The 14,878-nt window shown below is 44.3% G+C and overlaps 1 protein-coding gene across 1 annotated transcript in view; it reads right to left on the bottom strand.

The window, feature by feature from the left end:
• Positions 1-957: 957 nt before the first annotated feature.
• LOC140458959 (uncharacterized) overlaps positions 958-14,878 on the bottom strand; it is a 41,365-nt gene continuing 27,444 nt past the window's right edge. Inside the window, exons 9-13 of the mRNA XM_072553695.1 lie at positions 14,566-14,756; positions 12,541-12,636; positions 9,295-9,528; positions 7,416-7,438; positions 958-4,996 (exon numbers count right to left, since the gene is read on the bottom strand). Coding sequence (XP_072409796.1) covers positions 4,756-4,996; positions 7,416-7,438; positions 9,295-9,528; positions 12,541-12,636; positions 14,566-14,756 — 785 coding nt within the window. The 3' untranslated portion in view covers positions 958-4,755. The remainder of the gene's footprint in view (positions 4,997-7,415; positions 7,439-9,294; positions 9,529-12,540; positions 12,637-14,565; positions 14,757-14,878) is intronic.

Raw genomic sequence — 14,878 nt, 5'->3', positions numbered from 1 at the left:
CCATCCAGATGCCTCATCAATGTCATAATTGTAATAGCCTTCATCACTTTGTCTGGCAGCTTATTCCATACACCACCCTCTGCGTGTAAGTGTCCCCTCTCACCTTGAATCTATGCCCTCTAATTTTGAACTTCACTATCCTGGGGGGAAAGACATTCCATATTTACCCTATTCATGCCCCTCATGATTTCATAAACTTTTATAAGATCACTCCTCAGCTTCTGACACTCCTGTCTATTCAGCCTCTCCCTAATGCTCTCACACTCCAATCCTGGTAACATCCTTGAATCTTTTCTGCACCCTTTCAAGGTTCACAGCACCTTTCCTGTAGCAGGAAGACCAGAATAGAACGCAACATTACAAAAGTGCCTAACCAATGTACTTTATAGCTGCAACATGACTTCCCAATTTCTATACTCAATGCATTAACCAATAAAGGCAAGGATACCAAACACCTTCTTCACTATCTTACCCACCTGCGACTCCACTTACAATGAATTATGAACTTGCACTCCAAGATCTCTTTGTTCAGAAACACTCCCCAGGACCTTACCATTAAGTGTACAGGATTGGCTTTTCCAAAATGCAGCACCTCACATTTATCTAAATTAAACTCCATCTGTCACTCCCAAGCTCATTGGTCCATCTGATCAAAACCACATTGTACTCTGAGGTAACCTTCTTCACTGACCACTACACCTCCAATTTTGGCATCATCTGCAAACTTACTAACTGTACCTCCTATCTTTGCATTCAAATCATTTATATAAATGACAAAAAGCAGTGAACCCAGCACTGATCCTTGTGGCACACAGCTGATCATCTTTGAACATGTTGGCTCCCAAGTGGTTCTGAATGATAAAGTAAATACTGACACAAACAATCACTCATTCTTTCAATACCAACTACTCTTAATGATATCAAATTGCAGAAACTGGTTCTTCTTTTGTTGCAGTCTTCTTTATTAGTTGTTTGTTTAAATAATCTGCTGTTATGATTCAAAGCTAATATTTGGATTTGTTGCGAGTTCATTTCAATGCTTCCATTAACTACCATAAAAATGTTGTTTTAACATTGATCAATTGCTGTACATTTATCAGATTTATCAAAATTCTGATTGCCAGTTAACCTCTGTGAGGGGGAGAGAATAAAGGATGAGCTCGTAACTGGAAAACAAAACCTAAAATTCTCTAACTGATGGTTCATGAATGTTCTTTAGGCGGGAGAAAGTTTTGCAGTGAAGATCCCCAGGGGTCAATATTAGGGCACTTGCTTTTCCTGCTACATATTAATGATCTGGAGCTTGATGCGAAGTGATACGTTCAAAGTTTGCAGATGGAAGTAAACTTGGATGAATTGTAAGCTCTGAAGATGTCAATGTGAAACTCCGGACGGACATTAACATGTTTGTGGAGGTGACAGATGAGGTTTGATGCAGAGAAGTGGGAGGTGATGCACTTTGATTGGAAGAATATTGGAAGAAAATATAAAATCAGGGGTGCAATTCTGAAAGGGGTGCAGGAGCAGGGGGACCTGGATTTATATTTACCCAGATCATTGAAGGTGGCAGGACGGTTGAGAAATACGTTAAAGCATTCAGTGTACAAGAGCAGAGATATGAGGTTAAATTTATACAAGACATTTGTTAGACTCAGTTGGAATATTGTATACAGTTGCAAATGCCTTATTGTGGGAAGGATGTGAACACATCAGAGACAACACAGAAACAGTTTACAAGAATAGATCCAGGAATGAGAACTTCAGTTATCCCCTCAGATCAAAGAAGCTGAGACTGGTCTCCCTGTGAGATGGCTGAGGGGAGATTTGATAGAAGTTTTCAAAATAATGAAGGGATTGGATAGAGTAGGTGAGGGTGGAAGGGAACTGTGCTTAGAAAAGGATAAAAAAAAGCCTAGAGTTAAAGCGATTTGCAAAAGAAGCAAATGTGAAATGAGGAAAAGTTTTCTCACAGAGCTCGTAGTTGCGGTATAGAACACGCTGCCTGGGACAGCATGAGATGATTATATAGATAGAAATAAAGTTCAACAACATGAGAAAATATCACGAGATTGGCAGTAGGTAATGATGCTCATGTGCGAAGCTGGTGTAAACACAATGGACCAAATGGTTCTGTGATGGAGACTGGGAGAATGTGGAACATGCTACCTGAGGGAAAATGGTTGAAGTGAATAGCCTTGAAACACTTAAGGACAGGTGAGAGAAACAGTGAGGGTGATGAGAATAGATTGTCAGGGTGGGAGATTTAAAGGAGGCAAGCATGAATACCAGCATGGATTGGTTTGGCCTAATGGTGCATGTATATGCTCTAAAACCCTATGCTGCACAAACTTGTTGTGATGAACCAAAATGGGTAGGGTGGACACCTTGATATGTTGGAGGATGAATAGTCTATGGGAGGAGGTAGAGCCGTGATAGGATACAATATACAACCAATAAGGTCATTTTCAATTAGATGAAAACAAAATATTTCCACATCAGATTCACAATGACATTATATCCCATTTCCATCCTGTTTGGAGCACCTGTTATTCCATGTCGAAACCACAGTGTCTTCGAGGTCCTTCACAAACCACCCATAATTGAGCGAATCCTACTCTGCATTGTTGTCCCATAAATTCAGTTGATTTTGGAAATAATTCACACAGTGCAATCACAACCAGTTTAAAGACTGGCCGTGAGTCATCAGGTATTTGGAACCTGCCAGTGAAACACAGGCTACCAGAAGACTCACTGTCCCACCTCTCTACCTCCTCTCTCCACCAGCTTTCCCCATCAACAAAATCCAAGTCACTAAAAATCATAGAAATATAGAACCTTTACAGTGAGGAAGCAGGCTGTTAGGCCCATCAAATTCACCCTCTGAAGAGCATCCCACCCTGAACCAGCCTCCCACCTTATCCCTGTAACCCTGTATTTCCCATGGCTTATCCACCTAACCTGCACATCCCTGGACACTATAGCCAACTTAACATGGCCAATCCACCCTAACTTGCACATCTTCAGACCGTGGGAGGAAACTGTAGAACCCAAAGCAAACCCACGCAAGCTGGAATCAAACCCAGGTCCCTGGTGCCATGAGGTAGCTGTGCTAACCACTGAGCTACCATCACCACCTTTTTTCCATATTTTCCTTCACGGAACATGAGGATTACTAGCAAGGTCAGTATTTCTTATTTCTTCTTAGCTGCCCCTTGAACTGTTGCACTCCACGTGCTGGGAGTAGATCCACAGTGCCCTGAGAGACTGGATTCCAGGAGTTAAACCCAAAAACTCTGAAGGAAAGGCGATAACTTTCCAAATCAGGATGGAGAGTGGCTCAAAGGGGAACTTGCAGGGGGTGGTGTTCCCATGTATCTGCTGCCCTCAACCTTCTAGATGGAAGTGGTTATGGGTTTGGAAGGTGCTGCCTGAGGATCTTTGGTGAATAGCTGCAGTGAATTTTATAGTTTGGTCGAGACTGCTGCCACTGTGTGCTGGTGTTGGAGGGTGATCGTGTAGATTAATGAATGTGGTGCTGATCAAAAGGATTTATCTTTAAATCGTATTGAGCTTGAATATTGGAGTCACACTCATCCAGGCAAATGGGAAGTATTCCATCACAAATGGGACTGGATGAGTTTAGGATATCTAGTTGGCACAGACAAAGAGTCTGTTTCCATGTTGTATGACACTACGACACTCCTGACTTGTCTCCTTGTTGATGGTGAACAGGAGGCAAATTACTTGCTGTAGGATTCCCTGAAATGTTTTATAGCCATTGCATTTATATTGAATTGAATTGTGAATTTGAATTTTTTTGTCACATGTACCAAGGAAAGCTTTGTGTTGTGAGCAATACAGGCAGATCACAGAGTTAAGTAGCATGGATAAGTAAATAATCGGTAAACAGCGGCAGAAACAAAAACACAGGTACAGGTGAATGTTCAGAGTTTGTGAGTCCTTTCAGTATTCTAGCAACAGTAGGGTAGAAACTGTTTTGAAACTGGCTGCCTAACACCACACAATTAGATTAGATTACCTACAGTGTGGAAACAGACCTCTCGACCCAACAAGTCCACACCGACCCTCTGAAGAGTAACCCACCCAAACACATTCCCCTACATTTACCCCTTCACCTAACACTACGGGCAATTTACCTAAAATGCACATTTTTGGACTGTGGGAGGAAACCGAAGCACCCGGAGGAAACCCGCGCAGACACGGGGAGAATGTGCAAACTCCACACAGACAGTTGCCTGAGGTGGGAATTGAACCTGGGTCTCTGGCAGTGTGAGGCAGCAGTGCTGGATGATGAGTCCAGTTCAGTTTCTGCTCAATGGTCGCTCTCAGGACATTGCTAGTGGAGGATTCATTGATGGTAATGCTGTTGTGTGTCATGGGCATATGTTTGATCATTGGCTGCCACTGTGTAACATGCATGTTCTTAAACTCCTCATCAGTCTATTATTCCCCCTCTAATTCCTAAATTCCCTTTCGTTGTCAATGTTTCTCTCACATTCCCAACTATTCCTAACTATCACAGTCCCTGATATTCTCTGCTTGTCAAGTGTTGCTATCCGTGAATATGGACTGCTTCTCTACCCAAGAAATGAAATTGAATGTTATACAACCTTCCCCAGTGGGATGCAGCAGTCTCATGTTCACATCAAATCAAATAAAAAAATTACACCACAGAAATATTGCATTGAGCACAAATGGCCTGTTTCAAATTCTAATGAACTTCCTCTATTAAACTTAAACCAAACCAGAGTAATGCAAAGATTGAAGTTGACAAAAATCCTCATTTTCATCATCATCATTGACAGACAACTCATCTTCATTGTCATCCTCCTCCTCCTCCTCCTCCTCCCCCTCCCCTTCTTCCTCCAAGTCCTCATTTTTCCACGCTTGAAGGACTGAAGGTAAAGGAATCCCATCAAAATTTAGGCTGGGTTGAACAATGTCATCATCTGGGGAAATGATCAGTGTTTCCATCCTGTAGGATCAGATATAAACAAGGAAGTGAGAAGGTGATGTTTAGAAATGTAATAACTACATACAGTGCCTAATCCTGGCAGAAACAGGTCATTTTGCCCATCTTCTCCATGCTGTCATTTGATCTCAGAATCCTGTTCTGTTTGGGACAATCTATTTGGAAACTCTGTTTATCACTGGCCCAGGCTGTGTGGTGTTGGGCAGTGGTGCTGGCTTTTCCCTGGGATTCCTTTCCAATCCAATAAACTCTCCCAATCCCCATCACTCATAGTTTCCAATGTGATAGTCTTAGAATTTGAATTCAGTTAAAAAAGAAACTGATAAAAGTGTGACAGGTTGCTTTTCCCTCTGTGTTTAAATCTCCCATTTTTTGTCTGACTCTCCCAATCCCTCTCCATCTGACTCTCCCAAATCTCTCTCTGTCTGCCTGATATAATCCAATCCTTGATTATATACAGTCTGACTCTCCCGGTCCCTGTCCATATGACTTTCCCAGTCCTTGTCCGCCTGACTCTGTCAGTCCCTGTGCGTCTGACTCACCCAATCCCTGTGTTTGACTCAACCAGTCCGTGTGTCCGAATCACCCAGTCCCTGTCTGTCTGACTGTTCCAATCTCAGTCCATCTGACTCGCCCAAATCCCTCTCCATCTGCCTGAGATTCCTGATCCCTGTCCATCTGACTTTCCCAAGCTGCTCTCCCTTTAGAGAGGGAGAGAGAGACACATAGCCATGACTGGTGGTGAGTTTAACCAGATGGTTACCAGCCCTCAGGCAAAGGGAAATGTTGAAGGGCTTTCATGGCGACTTCAATCAGAAAGGTTATTGAACCATATTGTTGATGGCACTCTATGTCTCAAACAAGCCGTGCAGTCAACTGGTGCTCATCCACTTCCCACACTCCAGGGTCGATTATTCCCCCTCTAATTCCTAAATTCCCTCTCATTGTCAATGTTTCTCTCACATTCCCAACTATTCCTAACTATCATAATCCCTGATATTCTCTGCTTGTCTGTGTCGAATTACAGTGAAACCACGATGAGTCACATTCAGAGTTGCCAAATCGGCAGTTGTGCCAAAGCGAGTCAGCCAGTCATTCCGACCAGCAGACCAGGAAATCCAGAAAAAAAGGGATATCCGTGATCAACCAAAGTCTCAAACTGATCATTCTGGATTTGTCAGCCTCATGTGTGCTTGTCATATGACCACACCAAGCAAAACTGGAGCACAGTTAGACCCTGATGGAGCCCAAAATCACAGGCAAACCGATAGAGGTGGTCTGGGCCAAGTCCTCCAATGAGAGGCACCAGGAGAGATCTTTAATACTGATAATGATAATGCCACTTGGCGATGGCCTGGCGATATTATGACTGGATTGTTAATCTGGAGACCCAGGTAATGTTCTGGAGACACGGGTTCAAATCCCACCATGGAAGATGTTGGGATATGAATTCAATAAGGAGGAACAGAGAACATTATAATGCAGCACAGGCCCTTCGGCCCTCAATGTTGCACTGACCTATGAAACTAATCTGAAGCCCATCTAACCTACACTGTTCCATTATGATCCATATATCCAATGAACATTTAAATGTCCTTAAAGTTGGCGAGTCTACTACTGCTGCAAAATCTGGAATTAAGAATCTTATGATGACCATGTATCTGTTGCTGATTGTCAGGGGGTAAAAAAAACCCCACCTGGTTCACTAATATCCTTTAATAAGGAAGCTGCCATCCTTATTTGGTCTGGCCTACATGTAACTCCACATCCTCAGTAATGTGGTTGACAATTAGGGTAGACTTATCCAGCAATGCACACATCATGTGAGTAAATAAAACTAAAATCTGTACTCTGCTTTACTATCTTTTACCAGATTGCTCTTTGATGTTTCAGCATTTTTGAAGTGTGGATTAGGAAAGTGGACAAAACACTTTGAGAGAAGGAAGGAAGAGGGTCTAGTGAAACCCTGCCCGCATGAAAGCAGCTGTGATCCATCACAATCCCTCCCTCCACCACAAAAACTGCACACAGACAATGGGATTCAATCAAAGGCAACATATGCTGAGCAGACACAGGTGATTGAGCTTTTCTAGAACAAGATCCCAGCATTATTCAACAGTTGTGTAAAGGGATATGGACCAAGTGCTGGCAAATGGGACTAGATGAGTTCAGGATATCTGGTTGGCACGTACAAGTTGGACGAAGGGGTCTGTTTCCGTGCTGTACATCTCTATGACTTTAAATTCTTACATTGTTGCTGCGTCATTGTGTTTTCAATCTTTTTCAACACAAAACAAACTTTCAGGCAAATCAGGTTTTATAATGGTTACCTTTTCGATCTTAAAGCACCACCTCTGACATTCGAATTAGCATGGTTTTACTATATTCCCTTTATTCCCTACATGTACATTAGAAATCTTACCTCTGCATGAACTCCATCATACCCTGGAACACAAAGAATGGTACATGACCATTTGTTACCTGGAATGATTCACACAGGCACACTCCCCTCTCTCAACATTGACACTCACTCACTTCCACATGTACATGATAGCACTCAAACTTATACCTGCACTGACTCATACAGAAGCATGCTTGTGCCAACTGTGGATTACTCGAGCATTTACACATGCACGCTAGCAAACATACATTCAGAGAGAAATCGAAAATTCACACACCCAAGAATAAAAATCCTCATGTTGGACATGTTCCCCACAGGGTAGATCAGGGACTGACAGTCTCAATGGATTGAAGTTAAATTGGGGTGGCATAATGACTCAGTGGTTCGCACTGCTGCTGCATAGTGCCAGGGACCTGGGTTCAATTCCAGCCTCAGGTGACTGTCTGTGTGGAGTTTGCACATTCTCCCTGTGTCTGCGTGGGTTTCCTCTGGGTGCTCCGGTTTCCTCCCACAGTCCAAAGATGTGCAAAGCCTCAGTGAATTGGCCATGCTAAATTGCCCATAGTGTTCAGGGATGTGTAGGTCAGGTGCATGAGTCAGAGGTAATGTACTGTAATAGGTGTATGGAAGGGGTCTGGGTGAGTTACTCTTCGGAGGGTCAGTGTAGACTTGTTGAGCCAAATGGCCTGTTTCCACACTGCAGGGATTCTAATTCTAATTCTTAAATACAATGTCCACACAGACTTGAGGATTCAGGTACATAGACCTTTAAAATGTCTTGATCAGGTGTAGAAAATAACCAAGAAAGCTACTGGAATTTTGGCCTCTATATCTAGAGAAACAGAGTACAGAGATGCAGAAGTTATGCTGTAGTTATACAAAACCGTGTTTGGATCCTACTTGGGCACCACACCTTAGGCAGAATATATACATCTTGGTGGGAGTACAGTGTAGGTTTACAAAAATTATACTTAGACTTCAGGGGTTATACAAATTAGATGTGTTTTCTCTGTCTCACAGAGATAGATACACACAGCAGTTACAGAGAGACAGCCAAAACAGAGACGAACACAGTCTCACAGAGATAGAGACAGACAGAGTCACAGAGGGACAGCAGAAACACAGAGTGAGACAGTCTGACAGGGAAAGAGATAGTAGAAACACAGATAGACAGAGATGGTCTGTCTGCCTCTCAGAGACAGAGACAGCACAAACATGGACACAGTAACAGAGAAAGAGACAGCAGACAGAGAGAGACAGACAGACATGTAGACACAGTCACACAGATAGACAGCAGACAGATACATTTATCGAGAGGCAGACAGAAACAAACACACAATCTCAGAGATAGAAAAAGAGACAGGAGAAATAAACAGGTACAGTCAGAGAGAGACAGCCAGCAAAAACAGAGACAAACAGACAGCAGGAAAATGGTCTCACAGAGATACAGACACAGCAGAAACATAAAGACAAGCAATAACAGTCTCTCTCTCTCTCTCTCTCTCTCTCTCAGTCTCTCTCTCACACACACACGGACGGACACACACGGACACACACACACACACACACGGACACGGACACACACGGACACGGACACACACACGGACACGGACACACACACGGACACGGACACACACACACACGGACACGGACACACACAGACACACGGACACACACACACACATTCACAGAGAAAGAGAGAGAGAGAGAGAGAGACAGCAGCAACAATCCAACTGGAGAAACTCGGTGGCAGGTGATACATACACACACAAGACCCTCATGCAGAGAGAGCAAGAAAGACGAGTCACACATAGCCTAGAGGAGAGACAGGAGGGAGGAACGCACAGGAAAGAACTGGAGCAGAAAACTCAAATCAGTGATTGAATCAGAAACGTCATACTCTGACAAACTCGAAGTTGTCCCGAAGTCTGGATGCCTCCCGGAACGATTGGATGGTATCCTCGCAGTGTTCCAGCCTGTGCGTGGCCTGTGCCTGGAGGCCGTGAATGGAATCGAGGTGGTCATTCCCGACGTGTTGCATGTCAATCATCAACCGCTCCTTCTCGTTCTGCAGGAACTCGATCAGGCGATCGATCTGACCTTCTGCCCTGTCCTTGGCATCAGCGATCTCCACCTGAACATGAGGACAACACATGCAGTCAGTCAGGCATCGAAGTGCACCCTGTAGGGTTCTTGTGGTGTAGAGGTAGTGTCCCTACCCCTAGACTGGGAGTCCAGCATTCACATCCCACTGCTCCTGAGCTGTGGAATAACACCTCTGAACAGACTGATGAGGAAGAATAGGTTACATAGAGTCATAGAGATGGACAGCATGGAAACAGACCCTTCGGTCCAACCCGTCCATACCGACCAGATATCCCAACCCAATCTAGTCCCACCTGCCAACACCCGGCCCATATCCCCCCAAACCCTTCCTATTCATATACCCATCCAAATGCCTCTTAAATGTTGTAATTGTACCAGCCTCCACCACTTCCTCTGGCAGCTCATTCCATACACGTACCACCCTCTGTGTGAAAAAGTTGCCCCTTAGGTCTCTTTTATCTCTTCCCCCTCTCACCCTAAACCTATGCCCCTCTAGTTCTGGACTCCCCAACCCCAGAGAAAAGACCTTGGCTATTCACCTTATCCATGCCCCTCATAATTTTGTAAACCTCTATAAGGTCACCCCTCAACCTCCGACGCTCCAGGGAAAACAGCCCCAGCCTGTTCAGCCTCTCCCTGTAGCTCAGATCCTCCAACCCTGGCAACATCCTTGTAAATCTTTTCTGAACCTTTTCAAGTTTCACAACATCTTTCTGAATCATTTTTAAAAAAATTAAAACTTGTTAAGTGTGGTCTGGTGGTAATGTCCCTATCTCTGAGTTAAGAGGTCCAGGTTCAAATGCCATGTGCTCTAGAGGTGTTCAGCCGTGCCTCAGAATGGGTTGATTAGAAGGTACAAAGAGGAACTAGTCCCACCTGCTCTATAAAACCAACTCTAATCAGGGAAGGAGGTTACAGCACTGAAAGAATCCACTTGGCCCATTCGGTCTGTGCTGGCTCTCTTGGAAGAGCAATGCCGCCATTCCCACTCCCTCTCCTGGGACCCCAACATGGTTTCTCTCTAATGAACCAATTCCTTTGGAGCCGGTCACTGAAGCAGCTCTACTGTACTCTCGGGAAGTGCACTCCAGATCCTAATCAGTTTCTAGAGTCACACAGCACGAAAACAGCCCCTTCGGCCCAACCTGTCTATGCTGACCAGGTACCCCAAAACTGAAATAGTCCCATTTGCCTGCGCGTGGCCCACATCCTTTCCTAGTCATGCATCTGGTCTAATTATACCCACCTCCACCACATCCCCTGGCAGCTCATTCCACACACACACCACCCTCTGTGTGAAAAAGTTGCCCTTTAGGTCTCTTTTGAATCTTTACCCCTCTCACTCTTAAACCTACAACCTCTACTTTTGGATTCCCCTACCCTGAAGAAAAGACCTTGTCTATTTACCCTATCCATGCCCCTCATGATTTTATAAACCTCTATAAGGTCACCCCTCAGCCTCTGACGCTCCAGGGAAAACAGCCCCAGCCTATTAAGCCTCTCCTTGTAACTCAGTCGCTCTGGTTTCTCCATTTCCTCTTTGTCCAGGCCCCTCATAACTTTGAACACCTCATTAGAATCATATAATCGAGAAGAGGACCTTCAGCCCATCAGATCTGTAAACTACTTTAATTTTTACAGTCGTCCCTCTCACCTGCACTAGGCACATAGCCTTGAATATTGTGGCACTGTAAGTTCTCATCCAAGTATGTTTTGAAGTTTGTGAGGTTTCCCACCTCAACTACCCTCCCAGCAGTGCATCCCATACCCCTACCACCCTCTGGCTGAACACTGTTTTCCTCAAATCCCCTTGAAACCTGCTGCCTTTCACCTTGAAACCTGCTGCCTTTCACCTTGAAACTATGCCCCCTTTGCTACTAACCCTTCAACCACGGGGAACAGCTGTTAGCTCTCTACCCTGTCCAAGACTCTCAATGAAATCTCTACCGAATCTTCTTTCCTCTCAGATCTAACCACGCAACAGATGTCCCTCTCCCTTGATCCATCTTCACAAATCATCTTAGCTGCCAAAGCCTGGACAGAGTTTTCACAGCAGGTTTCTGTACAAATCCCTCCCTGAAGCAGTGACGTCCTTCCTAACTTGCAGTGCACAAAACCAAACACAACAGTCTGGTTTGAGAAATTTATTGTCACGTGTATTCAACATAAAATACAGTGAAAAGTGTGTACCATCCGTGTACAGTGCAATTCACATTAATTTAGAATCTAATAAAGAAAACATAACTTAAAAAGTGTCTGAACTTGGGTACGTTTTGAGGACAAATTCAGCAGAACGTCACTGCTCTTTCCCTCTAAGTGGAGATACCAATGAAGTTACTGCTTGAATATCATCCTTTCTACAAGAGAAGGGACTTCAGTTCAGCTTGAACTACTCAGCATGAAAACCTTTCCAATTAATAGCTCATCCCATAGAACTTACAATCCTACGCATTTCGCTGTTTAAGATACATTGCAGAGTTTCTTGCATTGCAAGTTATTCCCCATCTAACAACCTGCTCTGAAAACTCTGTTCAGGCTGAGACACTGCATGATATTTGATGATAATTGACAACATTCAAAATCAAACTAACAAAACTACACCACTCCACCTCCCAATTTTTAAGTAAGTATTTCCAAGATCTGCATCTGAATTTTATCCAAAATTTAATCAGTTCTTCCTTGGGTCACACCTTATCCACAGTACAGTAGTTCCTCCCCCCCTCCCCTTATCCGAAGGGTCACATTCCAAAATCTACCACGGATGCCCAAAACTGTGGATAGTAGCGAAGCCTATATTTTGAATTGAAACTTATGACTTGAAACAATTTGAAACTTATGAATCGTTTATTTCTGGAATGTTCCATTTAATATTTTCAGGGGGGCGGTAAACTGTGGAGAACTGAAACTGTGGAAACCAAATCCGTGGATACAGGGGTCCTACTGTATTAAGAGTTCAATGAAACCAGCCTATAAGTTTCTTTTCAGGAAAACAGGCCAGTAAACAAGGATGGGAACATTTAAAAAAAGAGAACTGTCTCACGTTTGCCTTCTCCTCCAATTCCGCGTACTGCATGACCTGTACAGACAACTTTGCGTGATTTTCTTCCAGACTTTCAACAATATTTGGCAGCATTTTCTGCTCAGAGAGAGAAAGAAAGACTATCATTTTATAAGGCAACAGTTTGTCTCAGTATCATTTCTACCTGTACACAAACCATGCATCAGTGCAATGCAAAGCCAATTGAAAAGCAAAAAGGAGCTACATAAAGTCGCACCGAGATAACCCCAACATAACTGCAGCAAAATGCAGGAGCCCTGCATGTATGGTCCACCCATGCCGCATGGCATGGATTGAGCACTGATGCAGCATAAATCACAGCACAGATGCAGCGCATATTGCATCACAGATGCAGGATTAATTGCAGCACAAATTGTAGCATAAACTGTGGCACAGCTGCAGCATGAATTGCAGCGCAGATGCAGCAGGAATTGTAGCAGATGCAGCACACATTGCAAACAGGCACAGCACGAATTGCAGCACAAATGCAGCCTGAATTATAGCATAAACTGTAGCACAGACTCAGCATGAATTGCAGGAAATGCAGCATGAACTGTTGCATAAATTGAACTGTCTGCATGGAGTTTGCACATTCTTCCCGTGTCTGCGTGGGTTTCCTTCGGGTTCACCGGTTTCCTCCCACAGTCCAAAGATGTGCAGGTTAGGGCAGATTGGCCGTGCTAACTTGTCCCATAGTGCCCAGGGATGTGCACGTTAGGGTGGATTGGCCATGCTAACTTGTCCCATAGTGCCCAGGGATGTGCACGTTAGGGTGGATTGGCCATGCTATCTTGTCCCATAGTGCCCAGGGATGTGCAGGTTAGGGTGGATTGGCCATGGGAAATTGTCCCATAGTAATAGATGCATTAGTCAGAGGGAAAAAGGGTTTGGGTGGGTTACTCTTTGGAGGGACAGTGTGGACTTGTTGGGCCGAAGGGCCTGTTTCCACACGGTAGGGAATCTAATCTAAATTGTCGCACAGATGTAACATGAATGCATCACAGATGCAGCACAACTGCAGCTAAGATACAGTATGAATGACAATCCAAAGAAACACTGCTCAAATAACTGAGAACGACTAACGGCACAGCAATGCATCCACGTCACAGCATCAATGCCAAAGCAACAGGAATGCTTCCAACATCATCCCACCAAGGGCTGGGGCTGGGGCTGTTTACATCTCGTCAGCCCAGCAGGGGCAGCAATATTCAGCTTCAGATGGACAGAATTTCCATCATTTCCAACCAGCTCTTGGATGGTTCCCAGCTTCCTGTCTGTGGGATATAGGTAAAGCAGTGTTACTTCTGCAATCATAATTGCTTATGCGAGGTAAATGAACTCACACTAATGTGTAATTGTTTCGATCAAGAGCTGAGTAAACAAGAATGAAAACTTTGTGAAGGGAATAGATGACTGTTTTTGTATTAGCTAAAATGTGCATACAAGAATAAAATGTGCCTGCAAACAATGGTAGATGTTACAGACAAATTGATAAGGTGCTGTGAGGGGAGGGGGTGTAGGTTAAGCTAGAAATACTTGTACAAACAGTCACAAGCATCTGATTCCCGCTTCTGCAAAAACAAAAGAAAACCCACCATCAAGAGATCATAAGGCTCAGTATGGGCAAAGAATGGTGGGAAATATTGCTTTAGCAAGCAAGGAAGCAGACGGCAGTGGAGGAGGATATATAACAATGGACCACAGAGGGATGTGGGGAAATGGCCAAGCAGGACATACATTTTGTATTGCACAAGGCCGGAAGAGGCCAGAGATAAACAGCCGGGTTTAGAGTAGTGGGCGATGTAAACAGGGGAGGAGTAATGGGAGGAGGGAAAGAGAAATGAATTGTATATAAGATATGCACTTGCTAAACTCTGTGTGTCTATTTTAGACACCACACTTGCAAGTGTATAATAAACGATACTGCTGCTTCAGATCTTGTCTCGGACTGAAATTATTGAAGTGACTGGGCTCTATTTCCCACGCTGTCTGCCCGAGTTGCCTTACCTTCCAATCTTCGGTGACCTGAACCAATGGCGTGGCAGTGTGGTTCACATGGTGATCATTCGATACACACAAGGGGCATAGCAGCTCCCAGTCCTTGAAGCATAAATGAGTCAACTCTTCCCCAGAGTGAATCCGGCAGGTTCTCCCTCCCAGGCTGCTTTCGACAGCAGTGTGGGAATCTTCTACCTTCTCTGCAGAGATGGGCAGGAGAGCATGTTTTGTCAATGCAGTCAATAAAACACATGGCTAAGGCCAACGACAGACACAAAGGCTTCACCACTGACCCTCCGACAGTGCGGCACTCCCTCAGCAC

Source organism: Chiloscyllium punctatum, chromosome 34 (genome assembly GCF_047496795.1).
Source record: "Chiloscyllium punctatum isolate Juve2018m chromosome 34, sChiPun1.3, whole genome shotgun sequence".
In the NCBI taxonomy this organism is placed as follows: Eukaryota; Metazoa; Chordata; class Chondrichthyes; order Orectolobiformes; family Hemiscylliidae; genus Chiloscyllium; species Chiloscyllium punctatum.
Note: the sequence above shows the minus strand (reverse complement) of the source record. Positions and strands in the feature narration are given on the sequence as shown.